Source organism: Leucopleurus acutus, assembly GCF_964270905.1.
Source record: "Leucopleurus acutus genome assembly, chromosome: 7".
Classification (NCBI taxonomy): Eukaryota; Metazoa; Chordata; class Mammalia; order Artiodactyla; family Delphinidae; genus Leucopleurus; species Leucopleurus acutus.
Window position 1 is genome coordinate 42,332,303 of NC_139150.1, and position 18,820 is coordinate 42,351,122.

Sequence of the window (18,820 nt, forward strand, 5' to 3'; positions counted from 1 at the left end):
CCACACAAAATTCAAATGACGCAGATCTGCTGAAAAAGCGTCAGCATCTACTTCAAAAGTTAGCTGTTATATTCAGAAGACTGTGCCCAAAGATGACATTTTAGCATGGGCAGCTGCAGGAAATGCATTTCTATATTACTCTGTGAAGCATGACTTTTCATTTAGATCGAGTGACTTTCCTTCCAAGTTAACTTGGTTCATTTTTTATTCCAAGTTTTCTTATTCGGGTGCAAAAAAATGAGGCAATGATTATTCATCTGTTAGCTCCCTTAGCAGAAGGAACTCTTTGCAAACAACTGATGGTTTGGTTTTCTCCCTCTTTTAATTCATGGAATCAGGGTACAGCTTTTGATAGTTCATTTTGATAAAGTGAAATCTCTCACATTATTTTGAATACTATGAATGTTTTTGCTTCTCTATAAAATGTTGAAAATAAAAATATTTTGTGGTAATGATATGAATGTAGTGCTTAATGATGCACAGTGTTACGGTAAAACATTTATTAAATTAAGAAGCCTATGGAGCAGAAATGTACTTGCAATTAGTTATGACTCACACACAGTCATAATTGCTTTCAAACAAGCTGTGATAATCTACCAATCTTGAGTTTTGTTTCCTGAAGGTATCTGTGAAAGAAGAATATTATGAACTGATAAATGAGATACTTCCTATGAAAATATTTGAACTGAAATATTTACAAATTTGCATTTGAAAAAATAGTAGAGTTAAGAATACCTCCCATTTAGCAGAATTTGTTTTGTGCTTACCAGGTATTTCAGCCCCTAAGAGAGAATATTTTTCAATTAAAAATATTAAGGTCTATAGAGAAGGACCCAACTGAAAATGTTACAATTTCAAATTTATTAACCTAAAATGGTTAGTGCAATTTTGAGGACTATTGCAGGCAATTTCATGAAATAGTTATATAATATGTCCATAATGAAAAAAATAGTCTTCTTAAAAATGTCAGGGATATGATATTAGAAACAGAAATGGCTAAGAACATAACATACATGAATGTACTAAAATACATGAATGTAAGAAAACTCTTTTTTTTTTTGCTTTATATGGATATATGAAAGTTTTATTTTTTAGAAAGAATTTTATATTTGAAAACGTTTTAACAATACCAATATAATATAACTGATGTGTTGGTCAATAAATAATATTTCAAAGATATATAGCATTAACTATTGTTAATATTCCTTTTCATACTCCAGAATGTCATGTATACACTATAAACTGTCATACTCTCACTAGAAAGTTACCAGTTTCTCAACACTGGTCCAAGTAACTTTTTACAATTGATTCTTATCTGTAATCTTCCTGAAATTTGGGTCCTTTCTCAAAGTGACAAATTATATGTATTACTCTTTGCCCCCCAAAAGTGCCTAGCAAGATGTGGGTTCTCTTATTTCCCTTCCCTTCTTCCTATTCAGATTCTAGATGTTTCGTTACTCTTCTTCATAGAACAGTTAGACATCATTGCCGTTGATTCTTTTTACATTCTTACTGTTGGAACAGTTTCTTGCTCTCTGAGTTAAAGAGGTATTTAGACAAGTGTTCTAGGAAGTTCCTTTTCTTCTGCAAAATTCTGGGGCTACAAGCCTTTCGCTTTTAGTTCTCCTGACCACAATTTCTTTCTTATTTTTTTTTTTTTGCGGTACGCGGGCCTCTCACTGTTGTGGCCTCTCCCGTTGCGGAGCACAGGCTCCAGACACGCAGGCTCAGAGGCCATGGCCGCTCCGTGGCATGTTGTATCTTCCCGGACCGGGGCACGAACCCGTGTCCCCTGCATCGGCAGGCGGACTCTCAACCACTGCGCCGCCGGGGAAGCCCTGAACACAATTTCTGAAGCTGCAGTGGTCAGGTTTCACAGTGGGTGTCCCACAAAGACTCTGCAGGACCGTGAGATTTCCGGGTACATCTGGTACATCCCTTCATTAAGGAGCTTGTTCTTTCAAATTTTTTTTTTCAGTTTTGTCTGAATGTCTACCAAGCTAAGAAGGGAAATATTCTTGATCTGTTTTTCCTATTGGCAAACAAAATAAAATTCCAGACCAGCAGCAACACACTCCTCTGGTTAATAAGATTGTAGGAGCCCAGACATTGCAAAGGGCTAAAATGATGGTGTTTTTTCTGAGACATAATTTCAGGAAATGAACCACATGCAAAATGTGAACTCAACAATGAGAATGATGTGAATCTATAAGGCAGGCATTAGCCTGTTACGCCAGCATGGGGAAGCATCAGCCAGTCAGTTGTTTTGCTTGTGTAAAATCAGTCCTTACTTGGTTGTTGGGAGTCTCAGTCTCTAGTCGGTGTTTTTCAAAGTGTGATGCACGAGAACACCAGTCTCATCCACTGATCTGAGGGGGAAGTGCTGCCATGGTCATACGGTAGTGCCTCCACCCTTACCCTGTGGTCATGAATTCCTAGCACCGTTGTCTTAGCAAAGGTTCCGAGTTCTGCAATATAGACCATCTGTTTAACTTTTTATAAACATCATGCTCTACAGTTATCTGACTTTGGCTCTAGAACCCACTTTTCAAAACAATAGCCATTAAAATCCCAAGTAACTAATGGTCCTGAAATATTCTTTGAAAGTAGCCATACAAGTATGTCTCATTCTTTGACTCTTAATAAATACGTATATCTTTAAAAGAATCTTCTAATTTCTTCTTTATCACTGTGACTTTGAATTAACTCTTTGAAAATAAGCTTTTTTGTAGTATTCACAATGTGTGTGTGTGTGTATTACCATCATAATCATGAAGGTGATTTCAAAGAGTGCACAATTTTTTATTTCATCCCAAGATTTTACAGACCTGAGGGCAAGATTCTACATAATGGAACCATGTAATTACATCCGTCAACAGACTCTTTGGAACTGCTTGGTGTGTGTTATGCCCTGGTGCATCAAGCTCTGACCTACAATGTCATTGATCCTGATAATTATGACATGGCCTACGAACATGAAAAAGGAAAATAATAAGCAGAGGACTAAATAGAAAATATTTGCGTGAAATTTATAGTGGTGGAGCCAAGAAAGAGATGGAGTTCTTTAAAAGAAAAAGAACATTTTAAATAATGAAGGAGTATTTTCTCCATCGAAGAAGGAATCTGCTATATGTTAGAGATTAAGCAAATGTAGCTTATAGCGAAGCAAAACCAAAAAGAGAAACAGATTTTCAGCAAAGTTTTTGCGGAAAGGCAGTGTGCCTTATAGTCATTGATTACCTTGGTGAATGCTGTAATAAAGATTAAAAATACAGCTCTAACCTTAGAAAAGCAGATCTAATAATGATAATAAATCAATTTGTAAAATCTTAAAGTAGAATAATATGTGACAGTTTAATAAACTTCCTTATCTAATATTTTGCTATCTGGGATATTTTATTTAACACAAACTATCTGCTTCATCAGTGTCTAGTGCATTGCCTGACATATGGTAGAAAAGTATTTGTTGAGATAATATTTATTAATGGTAATTTTGAAATAGCTCAAGATTTCATAGTGATTATAATACTTGTTTTAGGTATTTTACTAACAATTCTTATAACTTTTCTAACAGCCCTAAAATGAATTATTTTCCCATTTCATAGATGAGGTCGCTGAGGTTCAGGAAAGTTGAGAGACAAGCCTAAAGACACAGGGCTGGAATGTGACAGAGTTATGATTGAAGCCCAGTTTGATCTCAAGCTATTGTTCCCCGTCCCTGGCAACTATTTACTTAGCATTTACATTGTATTAGGTATTGTAAGTAATCTAGAGATGATTTAAAGGATATGGGAGGATGTGCATAGGTTATATGCAAATGCTATGACAGTTTTTCTAAGGGTCTTGAGTATCTGTGGATACCTACTCTGTTCTTGTGATACCAGGGTAAAGAGGGATGTGGATGCTTTAGCAAAGGAGAATCAGTAGATTCCCTAGCACTGAAAGATTCCACACACAGGATTTATCATCTTCATCAGGGACTTCAAAAGGCTGTGTCATGTAGTAATTTGTAATTTTGCTGAGCCATGAGTTGAATCATAAGTGTGGAGAGGCTGTTCTATAGGAATGAGTCACTGGCTACGTGAACCCAGCCAGCAGCAGCTCGGTGTGACTTTGCTGTTCTTTGTCATTTATGCAGTAATGACCATAGGAAAATGCATCAACAACTGTCACTCTTTGTTCAGTGCATCTTAATGAATGAAGGTCAGCTGTTCAAGTTGTAATGAAGTCAGAGAAGGCGAAGTGGTCTAAAAAATGATAGTTCTCGCCCACGTTTTCGGTAGGAAATTTTAAGGGGTGTTTGCAAATTTGAAGACCCTTTGAGATCCATTATCCAGGCTGGTCTCTAGAATGTTGTTTCGCATTTGAGCAAATAAAGGTGGGTGATTTGCCTAAGGTTACAGAGCTGGTAAGTGTGTAGACCACACGTTTTATGTTTCCTGTGCTATTTTCCTTTTCTTCTGCTTTTTAAACAGTTAGCAGCTTTGGGTGTTAGGTCTGCCTTTAAGTGTTTTACATCCTTTCTGTCCTTTAACCATCTAAAATAAATGCCATAGGGACTTCCCTGGTGGCGCAGTGGTTGGGAGTCTGCCTGCCAATGCAGGGGACATGGGTTCGCGCCCTGGTCCGGGAAGATCCCACATGCCACGGAGCAACCGAGCCTGTGCGCCACAGCTTTGGAGCCTGCGCTCCAGAGCCCGTGAACCACAACTACTGAAGCCCACGTGCCTAGAGCCCACACACCACAACAAAGAGCAGCCCCCGCTCGACACAGCTGGAGAAAGCCCGCGCACAGCAGTGACGACCCAATGCAGCCAAAACTAAATAAATAAATAAATTTAAAATAAATGCCGTATACCCTGAGAAAACCATAATTCAAAAAGAGTCATGTACCAAAATATTCATTGCAGCTCTATTTACAATAGCCAGGACATGGAAGCAACCTAAGTGTCCATGAACAGATGAATGGTTAAAGAAGATGTGGCACATATATACAACGGACTATTACTCAGCCATAAAAAGGAACGAAACTGAGTTATTTGTAGTGAGGTGGATGGACCTAGAGACTGCCATACAGAGTGAAGTAAGTCAGAAAGAGAAAAACAAATACTGTATGCTAACACATATATGTGGAATCTAAAAAGAAAAATTTGTCAGAAGAACCTAGGGGCAAGACGGGAATAAAGATGCAGACCTACTAGAGAATGGACTTGAGGATATGGGGAGGGGGAAGGGTAAGCTGGGACAAAGTGAGAGAGTGACATGGACATATATACACTACCAAACGTAAAATAGATAGCTAGTGGGAAGCAGCCGCATAGCACAGGGAGATCAGCTTAGTGCTTTGTGACCACCTAGAGGGGTGGGATAGGGAGGGTGCGAGGGAGGGAGATGCAAGAGGGAAGAGATATGGGGACATATGTATATGTATAACTGATTCACTGTGTTATAAAGCAGAAACTGACACACCATTGTAAAGCAATTATACTCCAATAAAGATGTTAAAAAAATAAAATAAATGCCATTGTTACCCCCATTTGACAGATTAGGAAACAGAGGTTTAGAGATGTTAAATAGCTTGACCCAAATTCATGCTCAACTAGTACTGGGTGGAGGTGGGATTACAACAGAGAGATCTGATCCCAAAGTCCATCATTTTACTCTGTATTTCCTTTGAGAAGAAAACGAAAAAAGTCTGGTTTTTTTTGTTTGTTTGTTTTCATAACTTAGAATCAAATGCCAAAATGGAAATAAGCAACAAGGGAAAAAAAAAGGATTGAGAAGATGTGCACCTTCATTCAAGATTAAAACATACTCAGACAGCAGTTCAGAATTTTTCTAATTCAGAGCCCCTCTGTGTGTTGGGCATCCTTTCAAACAGAGCAGCCCTAATGAGCTGAATATTTGTGTCTAAGAGCTTCAAAAATGTGGAAGTTACCATTTGGTTTTCTACTTCTAGAGTGTAGGAACCGGAATAGGTGTGACATTCCAGCCTAAAGCCACCTTGAGCTGTTAATGAGTTTTTGAAAATCCTTCCAAAGTGACTATAAGATCTTTGTTATTTCATCTGAAGGCTTGGCCTTCTGTGGGCAGGGTAAGACTCACTGTGGTGGGAACTCAGTTCTTCCTTCCTCTTGCTGAAGCAACCTTGGAAATATCAACACATCTAAGATTTACCTGAATTTTATGACCACCGAATCACCAAAACAAGACATTACCACATTGGCACATCCTGCGGTTTCCATGTGGTCTTAACCGAAAATTCTGCCAAGAGTTCCTAAGAGTAGCTACTTAGTTCTCACAATGTTCCCTCTGAGGCTTGCCACCAGCTTGCTAAGAATTCTGAAAGCTAACTTTCATTATTAAGTATTTCCATCCAGTGTGTTCAACTGTAACTTGAAATGAAATAGAATTATATTTTGCATTTTGTTTATATGATTAACTAACGCATACCTGTTTTGCTTTTCTATTTACAGTGTTCAAAATAAAAAGGGTAGTCAATTGTAACTTATTTATATTATTAGAAATGACTTATTTCCTTTTCATCATAGCCTTTTTCATTAGTAATTGTTTAATTTCACGTAATTACTTGTGATTTTTACTACTTCACATCTGACATTTGGACAAATAGAAAAGGGTCTAATTTATCTTCCTAGTCTAACACATTGTACTAAAAAATATTCTTTCCACATACAGAATATTTTTTACCAGAAAAATGAGAGGATTGCACTTCCATTGAGGACCTTTGTGTAGGCAATGTAAAAATTCTGTGTGTATTTTATAAAATGCTGTCACACTTAAATAACTTGAGAACTTCAGGTGAAAGCTCTTACATAGATGCAAATTACAGTTGATCATATTTGAATGTCATTTTACAAAACAGCAAGGGTGGAATTAAAAAACAAAGCTTAGTAGGCAATGAAAGTGACTTAGAAATTATGACCTGGATGAAGGCAAAGCGGTGATCTTGTGGTTTTTGAGGCCAATATACTTTCATAGTTGGTGGAGGTTGGTTATGGTTCATAGCTGAGATTAATACTGTAGCTTTCATTGTGGAGGTTAATTTGCAGTAAGGGTCAGCATGAAACTTCCTCACTAGACTTTTTTTTTCCCACAGTTAAAAGAGAGGGCCATGTTTATTTTGTCTGCTGAGCCTTTGTTCATCATCTTCATCTCTGCCTGCCAGCCGAATCCTCTCTTCCTCTGACATGTTGTCTGGCCTCTCTATCCATGCTGAGTTCTACTTTCTCAACCCCTATGTAGCGTTGCCGATGTACAGACCTAACCATGTTCTGCCCTTTATTGTCAGGCACTGTTTGAAATAGTGAGGTCTTGTTTCAATAAATGATATATTATGTGCTCCTGGAGGGACAGTGTTGTAACTCCTTGGTGCTCCATGCATTCTAGATGTATTTATTTACAGTCATGCAGTTTATGGCTAGACGAAGCCTTGGGGAGATGATTTGTTTCAATTGCATAATCTTGTGGACCAGGAAAATGAAGCTCTATAGAGGTAAAGTAGTTTCTTCTAAGGGTTATGGCTTGTGTTAGGGGTAGAGCCAGGCCTAGAATTTAGGTGTCCCAATTTCCAGTTTAGTATAATTTCCACTCTTCCTTCCTTATATACTTCATTCAACGACTGTTTATTGAGCATCAGTGGCAGGCACTCTGCTAGACCCTGATACTGCAATGCTGAGCCTGTCTTGGAACTTATACAGTGATCAGGGAGAAGGACACTAACAAATAGCACACAAATAGATGCACACTAGCTACTGAGATAAGTGCTGTTAAGGATTATGTGGTTCTGAGGGAGTAGGCAATGGATGGAAGATTTCCTTGAGAAACTTGTCTTTGACTTGTAGGACTTGACACTGTGTTTATATGTACTTTCTGAATGCACTTAAATTAGGCAAATATTTGTTGTTGCTCACTCTGTGCTGGGCCCCAAAAGAAATTAGAGAAATTAGAGCCAGTAAGCTACAGCCCCTTCCCTCAATGTATAGTCTAGAAGATGATAAACCAAGAGGTAACTATCATCATAAAGCAAAATGTAGAAGTTCCATGGTTCAAAAGACACAAAGCTCACATTTTGGGGGAGAGGAGGAACATTAGGAACATCTTCCTGTCAGAGATGGCATAGGATACGGCCCCTGAACAAAAGCTAAAGAAAGGAATAGAGAAGGCCTTCCAGATGTAAGAAAAAGCAAACCGAGATGGAACAAGATAAGAAATTAGAGGAGTTTTCTAACAACAGAAAGTAATCTCATTTTACAGGAGCAGGCTTTTCGGTTACACAACTGTTGAGGATGTTGTCTATTGAAATGCCCTTACAGTCCACTGCAATTAAAGCTGGAAATGCAAATGTTCCCTCGTTTCTCCTCCTGGAGCACATAATCCTGTGCTTTGGTTGGTTGCCGGCTATATGGACTGTTCCCCCCAACTCCACCCCTACCCCTCCGTGGCAACTGCATCTAAGTCTTTAATTGCTATGTTACCTAGCATTTCACTGGGGTTCGATAAACATTTAATCGTCATAGTAAAAAGTGTCTGCTATGTTGAAACTGTTTTCTCTGGCATAAGTTACCTTCTCTAGAAACAGAAACAGAACTCCTTCCAGATGACATGGCTGGCCCAGTGTAGTGAGTATCAAACTCAGTTTTTAAATACTGCCTACACTAAGCTGTATCATCACGTAGCTTTTATGCAATTCAGAGAGGTCTCAACCGTTTCTCCCTATGGATGGCATAATAGTTTATCTAAATATTGTTGTAGGAAAGTGCTGCAGATTTACTTATTAGCATGTGTTAAGTGGCCAGCTGCTGTGTGCCAGCTTCTGTGTAGGACATAGTGTTATTGGTCAATCTTATTAGGGAAGTAAATGGAGGAGCAGATGAGTGGTACCTGATCCAACTCAGGCACAGATATACTTTATCGTTTCTAGCATTGCCAAGAATAAAAATTAGGGATATTTCATGGAAAACTCTAGATTTGGGGCTTCCCTTGGTAAATCGGAAAATCTGGCAACACGGGGCCTATATCCCAATGGCAGCAGTTAGTGGGAGGTAAATAGCGGCCGTCCTCTTTAATTAGGGTGTGTGTTTCTCAGTGTGCTGTAGTCCCTATCACTCCCTGTTGCCTACATCTAGCTTGTTTTATTCATTTCTGTGGCTTCCTGGCCCTTATAGTGCCCCTTGCTTTGGAGTGCCGTTTCCTTTCTGGGACCCTTCTCTTTAGTTTCCAGTAGCAATTTTCTGGCCAGCCAGACAATTAATTATGACCACAACAGCTAGTGTGTGTGTGATGCTTAATAGTTCACAGTGGTTCTCGAACTTTTCCATGTATCAGAATCATCCAGAGGGCCTGTTAAAACAGGGATTTGCTAATCAGTTTCTTATTCAAAAAGTTTGAGGTAGGGTGGAAGGATTTGTATTTTTATCACATTCCCAGGTGATGCTGCTGGTGTGTGTACCGCCTTTTGAGAACCACTCAACTACTGTATTGTAGCACAGTAGTAAGTCACGTGGGCTTGTTGGGGCAGGATGTTCCCCACCAGAGATAACATTTGGCAAGATTAAGCAACTTATCCAATGTCAGAAGAAGCAGCAGAGTCCGATTAAAACCATGTCTTTAGAGTATATCCAGCAGGAGACCATCCCGTGCATCCCTGTTCCTGCCCCACATCTGCCCTCCAAGATGCACAGAATCCTCTAGAGAACGCTGTAAAACAGACATAGCCACGGGGATTCTAATTGAGGGTTATACCACGGGTGATCGTTGTCATATCTCAGGACACAGAGAGTTAGCACTTGTTTGTATTCAGTGAGCATGGGGCAGAAAGGCGAGGTCAAAGCTTGACATCAGGCATACCTGTGAAGGTGTGAGACATGCCTGCTGGGCAAAGTGCAGGAGGCCCCACAGCCAGTGTTTCGTGCTTGAAGGAGGTCCACTTGAGCAGGCAGACGGCAGAGCAGGTGGGACAGGTACAGTCTTTGGTATCGACACGGAGCAACAGGTGCTACAGAGCCAGGCGGAGCACAGCACTGGGGATTCATTGGGGAGCCAGTGATACTGTTTTCAAGGGGGAGCCTCATGGGGAACTGTGACTGAGGTAGGCCCACCTGAGGTCTGAGACTTGGGAACAGGACTTCAGGATGGCAGGATTGCTGGTGGGATAAGACAGATTGCCTGGGCAGGGACTAGGTACAGAAAACAACTATGGGGATCCGTTTTCCAAGGTTGGGATGCAGAGCAGAGCTATAGGGCTTCTCACTTACTAGATCTGACTGTCAGGGTCAGAGCAGAGCTGGCAAGAAAGGTGGTTTCTTCAGTCTTGGCATGTTGGGCTTCTTAAAACTTTCTCTAAGTCAAGATTAATCTAATGACATGGGGCCCTTCCCTCTTACGGGATGAGAAGGAAGATAAAGATGGGGAACCAGGCAGGCCTAACATGGATTAAATTTATTAAATTCTATCTGCTTAAGACTCTATGAAAAGAATAATTGGGTCAGCATGTCATCAAGATAACCATTCACTGACCTAGTTCAGAAGTTTATCTGTACAAAATCAAGACTGTTTTAACAAATTATCAGCCATCTGTCTCCAGTTTTCAAGATAATTAGTTATTTGTTGATTTACATATTCATGTGCACATGTAATTTACATGTAAACTACACCCATGAAAACCTATTTTGTTTGAGATTGTTAGACAGTGATATATTCTGGTTAATTTGGGGGTTGACCATACAACATTTTGATTTCAATCTTGTTGAAAAAATTTTTTTAAATCTTTTTACCTCTTTCCTGCTAAATGTTGTATAATGAAAATAACAAAGTCCTTTTTCCTTGTTAAAAAAACTGAATAGCCTCCTCAATCTGATAGTATAGATAAGGCAGCTATAAAATAAATATTGGCAATTCAGGGGTGTGGGAGTGGGGAGGCACGCCTACCGCTGCTCAGGTTCAGTCGTTAACATTGACTGTTCTTCTGTGGTTTTACCCCTATCCCAGAAGCGAGCCATAGAAACTAACCCTGATTAGTTGAGGAGTCTGATTGAGCTTCTGCTACTCAGTGAATACCCAGCCCGTGAGAACACTCAGGGCTGGGTATATGATGCGTTTGATTATAATAAACTATAAACACAGAGGGGATACATGTCTCTTTTTTCCCTTTAATAACATTAATTGTTTTAGGATTGTGATCATCACCTGTAAACAGTCATTACGTGTAGCATGACATCCTCATTGTTCCGACGGGAACCAAACACTCTGCTTTCCTCTAGTCAACTTTAGGTAGCCTCATGGTTTAATCTAGAGGGAAAGATTTGGGACTGGGTTTTATCTAAGGAAAAAAAAAAAGAAGCATTACATTATTATAAACCAGTTCAAAAACCAGTATATGAGGAAAGACCTCACTTGTGCACAATGTAATGTGCAAACCAAAGGCAATTTTCAGTGATGGAAAGGAGATTAAAACTTTTTTTTTTTTTTTTAAACAGGCTCACGCACAATTAGTTCGAGAAGTTGATGTGGAGAAGGTGTCTGCTTTTGAGAATCCGTATGTAGATGCAATAAAGAGTTTATGGAACGATCCTGGAATCCAGGAATGCTATGACAGACGACGGGAATATCAGTTATCTGACTCTACCAAATAGTAAGTATTCCTCCAGGAGGCCCTTCGCATCTTTCTCTTTACTTTCATGTGCAGGTGCTCTGCAGTGAGACCTTCTGTGTTCTGTAATGTGTGTATTGTTATCTGATTCTAACTGCACAGTTAGGAAGTATAGGTATTAAACTTGTGCCAACCTCATAAATTTCAACTATATTGTAAGGGACTGGCATGATGAGTCAGGGAGAGTATTTTACTCTTTTCTGTTTGAAAAGCAAACTGAAGACTCTAGGAATCTGCATTCACTAACCTGTCTCTTTCCCCAAATTGTAAAGCGGCAGTTCTCAAACACATACTTCATTGATTGTGCTTTGAAATCTTGTAATAATAATTTTTAATGCAAATTTCAGATCTTACTCATATGCTGGAAAACACCTACGCACATTAAGAACCGCAAACAAATGCGCTTGATTATGGCTTCGCAAACATCAGACCTCCTGGTTTCTAGTTTCCAGGCACAGAACCATGACTGCTTCCTGGGAGCCACTGTTATGTTGATGGATAGATTTGCCTTTGCATGAAAATTGCGTGGGAGTCGAATTTTGCATGCATTCCCGAATTATTTTGCGAGCTGTCAATCAAAATCATGTGTCCTGGGAGAGATTTGCATCCTAGAGAGCTTTGTTAGTTCTCTAGATTAAATCTTGCCTAACAGAAAGAAAGTAAAGCTCTGGCAGTCATTGGATTAATGTAATCAATGTGGTCAGCAATGTAGATAATTGGGCGCCTGAAAAATGGATTTTTTTTTAGTAGTATTTAGCCAGATTTCTGTCTACATTAATTATGTTAACCCAGCATTTGCCTCTCGTATTGGTTCTGGGCAGACAGAAGAAAGGGTGGAAAATATTCAGCAGCCTCAGGGCAGTTCATGTGTTGAAATGACCCTCTGGATGAGAGCAGGACCATGGGGAAAATAAGGAGCCCCATAGGCTGATTGGCGTCACTCAGCAGTGCAGAGGACATCCAAGAGCTGTTTGGCTCTGTTTTTGAAGTAAAGTGGATCGTGCTCTTACCCTAGTTCTAGGCATTTGTATAAGCTAAGTTATGATTCAGGTTAGCCAAAGAAACGTTGCCTGGTCGAAACAATTCTTGTACTCCTAAGGTAAATCTGAATGACGTAATTCTGAAATGTGACGTGGAACGCTCAGGAACACCGTGTCTGTCGTGTTTAAGCTAATACCCACCGCTCTGGGCCTCTGAAATGAGCGCTTCCTCATTCCCTACTTCTTTTGTCCTTCTTCCACGCCTTCACGGAGCCTTCCACACTGCCTGTCCTCAGTCTTCCTCTTCCGTGTCTGCCCGCCTTCCTTCGCCCCCTTCCCTTCCTCCCTCCCTCTCTCCTCCCCCCGCCCCCCCCCCCCGAATTCCTACTGTGTAAGTTCCTGTGAGTAGAGAGATGAGGAAGATGCGCTCAGCTCTGATGTGTTCCAGATTCTGCCCCCTCAACCTCTGACCCGCTTCTTCCTTTTACTCCCTGCCCCCTCTGTCTCTCTGTCCCTTTGCCATTCCAGACTCCATCCGTCTCCCCCACATTGCTGCGGTGCTTTACCCCTCGTTCCTGTTGCTGCGCGTTGTGTCGTCCGCTGTCCGCCCTCACCTCTGGCTCTCCTTTAACTCCTCTTCACTTCTCACTTCGCTGTTGTGACGTCCCTCCTGGTCCATTATAAAGTTACATACACAAATAAATCCTCCGCCTCTGATCATTTCTAACCCCCGTCTTTTTACTTCATCATAAATCCTGTCTCTCCCCCTCCTCCTTACCTCTTCTGTTCTTTACCTGCCACCTAGATCTGTTCTCCCTACAGAGAGGTCTTGCGACTAGGGTATCAGAGCACCAGTGTCCCATAAGGATGTTGCTTACCAGGCTTGGGGCCCCACCCCCCTTAGGAAATGGTTTGCCTCCTGCTCCTGGGATAGGCCCTCGGAGAGATTCCTCTTTGCCCTGAGGACACCTGGGTCGGCTGCTGCTGTTGTGCTCTTGAGACAAAGCTCCACCATATGTCTGGTGACACTCCTTCAGTTTAGATTTGTGCATTCCCAGACAAGTACCCATGAGTTGCTTTAGGGCAGAGAGCTATCCGCAGCGGTTTCTCCAGGCCCCTGTTAACACTGTGATGCTGGGAGAGCCACCATCTTAGAATTCTGTCGCACAGCCTGCGTCTACCATAAAAACACACCTGCTCTGTGGGCACATCCCTCACGTTAGAGCTGAAGATACGGGGGCACCTGGGACAGGCTGATCTCAACCCCTTCACGTGATTATTCTTTAAACAGTTCTACTCTCCCCTGATGGGTATAGGGAGAACTCGATTTTCTAAACTGTACATCATGTGGGTATATAAGTGCACGCACATGCACTTTTTTTCTTTTTTAACCATATCTTTATGCAGAAGGAATAAAGTAAATTATATGTCCTTATACCCACATTTCAGTGTGCATCTTTTTGAAAAAATAGGACATTTGCTTACGTAATAAATAATACCATATTATACCTAAAAATAATCAGCCGTCCTTTTCATCATTCCGTACCCAGTTCATATTCATATTTCCCACATTCTTCCAAAATGTCCTTTAGAGTCAGTCGATTTTAGGGCTACTCATTGCATTTGGTTTTTATGTCCCTTAAGTCTCTTTTAACCTAGTAGAGACCTGCTTTGTATTTCACTGGCATGTCGAAAAGATTGGCTTGGATTGGGCCTGATTGTTGCCTCAGAGCATGATTTAACTTTCTCTTCCGTCTCTTGGATTTTCTACAAACTGGAAGTTGCATTTAAAAACTTGATTAGATTCCAGTTAACCATTGAGTAGAATACACTTTAAGTGATGTCATACACTGGTTTACCCATCAGTGGTAAGTTAAGGTTCACCACAGTGTTAGGGCACTGACAGCCTCCATTATAAAGTTATATTTTTTTCCTTCTGCCACCAAAAGCAATCTGTGTGGTGTTACTTGGTCATTGTGTAATCTCCAGTTTCCCATCAACTCTTCACATGATCGTTTTCATTCCAATCAATAAGTCTTACCTGGTTTAATAATTCCATTAGGATTTGTAAAGGAATGATTTTCTGCTTTTATCATTTGGTCTTTGTTGGCATTCTTCTATGAAGTAGAAGGTTTTCTCCTCCACTGGTGCTATTTGCTCATCCTGAAATACATTTTCTACCAAAAGGAATGTGTTTCATTCAGTCTTTTCGTTACAGTAATTTGTTACGTAGGCTAAATAGATGGTGACTGTATAACTTACGCAAACCAGGACATTTTGAGAAGGAAGGGGTTACTGTTAATAATTGCAATGAAATAGCAGGCATAAACTGGGAATCTCCTGGTCAAACAGGGACATTTGGTCACCTTAGCTAAATGAAACCTAGGGAGGTGTTTTGGGTTTTTCCCCTTCGTTTTCTCTAGAAGACTCTTGTTTACTTTCAGGGAGTAGAACCAATCTATTCCTGCCAATTATGTAAGTTGTGTGTGGAAACCTGAGTTAGCTGACTCCATCCATGTTTCTGATCTCTAACCAGGATGTTTCAGCACTCTTTATATTATAGATCAGGGCCCAAGTAGCCTGGCTGGCCTGCCTTTAATCCCATTGTGCCGGGAGGCCAAGTATGAGAGTCACTTTATTCTTCCCCATCTTAGTCCCAGGCATTTTCCTTTTCCTTAGCCAGGAAAAACCTTCCCAGCACAAAGATAAGACCAGTGGCTTTTTGGATTCACCCATTTGCCGCTATGTTCCACATGTTCCCCCAGTGTGGTCCAGGGAACGCCCCGTGAACTGCGGGGATAGTGCTGATGAGGATGTAGGTCCCCTGTCTTGAGCATCGCTGATTCCCAGTACTGAATTCATTTTCAAAGAGTAACTCAGAATAATTCCTTTTTCTGCATTCGAGACGGTTGTTACCCCTTTTCCTTTCTGACCTTTGTGTACATTCCACTGGTGTGTCTTTTAGTATTTTATCCTGCCTCCGTTACTTCATGAGGAAGCGTGTTGTTCTTTCTGTCTTTATAATTAAAATTTTAAAAACTTTGTTGATATTCTGCACCTAATATCTTACACGGTGACATCACCTTACAGAAATCTTTCTGAATTTAAGACCAGCCTCCCTGAGTACTGACTGTCTTCCTTGTGGTTCTTCAGTTTAGATTTAGGGAACATGTAGATACCTAATCTCTAGCCGTGTGAGAATCCGTGCCTGCCATGCCCATCTGCTTAAAGTTTTCAGCTTAACAACAGTTCTCTCCAGGATGCTGCTGGTTGTGAGAGTCAGTGTAGGCCACTTGCCAGGAATACTGAGAACAGAGGCCAGGCATGCCTCTCGTCTTTTCTATCTGATGAGCTCGTATTTATCCTTCAAGACCCAATTCAGGAGTCACACCCTCTGAAAGTCTTGCCCAACACCAGAGAGAGTGAGTCACTGTGTCATGTACCTTAACACTTGTACAAATCTCCTTTGTATCTGGTATCGTGTTTACCGAAGTGTCTCTCTCCTCTGCCCACAGTGCCTAACACTGACTGCTCACGTTTGACCTTCACAAATGATTGTTCCATGAAATCATAGATGGGTAATTTCCACTGTTTCAGTGACCGTGATGTAGGCACTATCTGTCTTTGGCCATTGTAGACGAACTATGACGTTCCAGAGCTGAAGGCATTTAAGTCTTTTTTCCTGCTGTTTTTGAAGATCTGGCATGTGGAAAGTTCTGTTATCAAAACAGCTGCCATTTGCTGAATACTTCCTGTATGGTAGATTCTGTGCTTAGTCGTTTATATGCAAAACTGTAGATATTTCTTATTATCCCTATGAAACAGGGTCTCAGAGAGGTTGAGTGACTTGTTCACGGTCACACAATTAGTAGGTGGTAGGAGTAGGAACTGAAATCAGATTTGCTGCCTCCAGAGCCCAAGTTTTTAACCACTGTGAAATCCAGCCTCACAGAGGATGGATGGATAGATGGATGGTTGGATGAGTGAGAGAGAGAGAGGGAGAGAGATAATTGACAGTTGTTAGATATATAGATGATAGACTAATAGATAAAATAGCTCTGATTAGATAAATCACTTACCATGAAAGACACAAATTATTTATTAATCTTTATTAGCGTTGCCTATAGGTAGCTCCGATTTACTGGAAAACACACCCATCAGGGTTTTGATTATCGTCCACAAAATTTAGCCACGGTTAACAGTATATCAATTGTTCATACGACATAGAAGATATTCTAGGTCACACAGAATTGAGAAATATTATTTATTTTAGTCTACAGTCTTAACCCCTTTTCCCATACTCCATCCAATAACTTTTTACTGGAGTCAAACTAGAGCCAATAAGAGATTTGAGCTTTCGTTTTTCTACTTTGATTAGCCAGCTTGCTGATCATAATAAACAATCGGATGGCTCAAAGGACAGGCAGCGCTGGTAGAAACAAGGAGATGGGAAATTCCAGACGACGGATAAGCAGTTTAGGATAAGTTTGCAATTGGCTTTAATTTGGCATATTCTCCCAGTTCTATTTAATGAAAGACTAAAAAAGCATTTTAAGGGCTTCCCTGGTGGCGCAGTGGTTGGGAGTCCGCCTGCCGATGCGGGGGACGCGGGTTCGTGCCCCGGTCCGGGGGGATCCCGCGTGCCGCGGGGCGGCTGGGCCCGTGGGCCATGGCCGCTGGGCCTGCGCGTCCGGAGCCTGTGCTCCGAGACGGGAGAGGCCACAGCAGTGAGAGGCCCACGTACAGGAAAAAAAAAAAAAAAAAAAGCATTTTAAGGTGCTGGAGAGTTTTTGTAGATTCCCTTATTACCCTTTTTGTTATTGACTTTAAAAAGTCTGAGGGCTCTGAATATGTTTAGATAAAGAATACAATAAACAGATGGCTGTAGTCTTTTGTTTTTGTTTTTTTTGGCTGGGGTTCACCACCTGCCTTAATATACTGAGACGTCAGGTCAGATGAGTTCACTGCCTACAGTACCAAAAGCTCCCTGACATTAGCCAGAGAACACAAATCTCAATCAACTTGGCATATAGTGAGAAAAGTCCTCACACTGCAGGCTTTTGGCAAAAGACTGCTGTATCCTTGTTCACCTTCAGGGACCAAGTAATGCCTAATCTTGCTTTACTGAAGTACCCTCCAGGGATTTCAGTAGACCAGACACCTTGAAATTTCCTCATGTTCCACAGCCCATGAATCCAAAGTACATGAAAATTGGCTTTTGGGCATAAGTCGCATTTGGAGTTTACTTCTAACTTCATGCTTAAATTTTTAATTTAATTTAAAAACGCACAAGGAATTTGAATGTTGGATTTTAAATGCAAAGCGAATTTTCAGAGGTAGGTTAGCATATCGGCCTGCTTTGGGGCTGAATCCTTCTTGAAGAAGTACCTTGCTAAAAATTAGTTCCTGACTCATGAGCCAAGTACTTGAACCTGAGCGTGTGTTATCTCTAACTCTCACAGCCATTCTAACTTTACTCTTTATCTGACTATTAAAAAGAAGTGTAGGGCTTCCCTGGTGGCGCAGTGGTTGAGAGTCCGCCTGCCGATGCAGGGGATACGGGTTCGTGCCCTGGTGCGGGAGGATCCCACATGCCGCAGAGCGGCTGGGCCTGTGGCCATGGCCGCTGAGCCTGCGCGTCTGGAGCCTGTGCTCCGCAACGGGAGAGGCCACAACAGTGAGAGGCCCGCGTACCGCAAAAAAAAAAAAAAAAAAAATGTGTAAGCCTATTGCAGGCGTTTGGAGGCAGACGAGACATTGTGTGGTGAGACCATTGGGTCAAAGTCCAGCCTTCAATGGAATTGCAGCTGCCATTCCTCACCTGTGGGGCTTCTGACTACGTAAGTCTCACTGGCCTCAGACACTGGTGTCTGTTCTGTAATCTCTAAACTCTCTTCTAATTCTGAAATCCTTTGATTCTCTAATAGTAGAATGCCTTTATCTGAGAAACCATTACCCTATGCAGTCAAGAGGAAATCTGGTACCCCCCAAATTTACCTGGAAATGTAATGAACAGAGAGATTATTCTCTACATAGATAAATGACTAAAAATGCTGTCTTGAGCTCAGAAGAGGGTATTGATCTTGCGTATGTTTGCTCTTTTTTAAAGAGTGACAGTAATAACATGGAGTGGCCCTTTTATTCACCCGCATGACATATTTACTTCTATTTT

At 41.0% G+C, this 18,820-nt stretch overlaps 1 protein-coding gene across 1 annotated transcript in view; it reads left to right on the forward strand.

The window, feature by feature from the left end:
- Positions 1-18,820, forward strand: part of GNAQ (G protein subunit alpha q) — a 294,806-nt gene that overhangs the window by 193,137 nt on the left and 82,849 nt on the right. Inside the window, exon 3 of the mRNA XM_082843253.1 lies at positions 11,496-11,650. Coding sequence (XP_082699379.1) covers positions 11,496-11,650 — 155 coding nt within the window. The remainder of the gene's footprint in view (positions 1-11,495; positions 11,651-18,820) is intronic.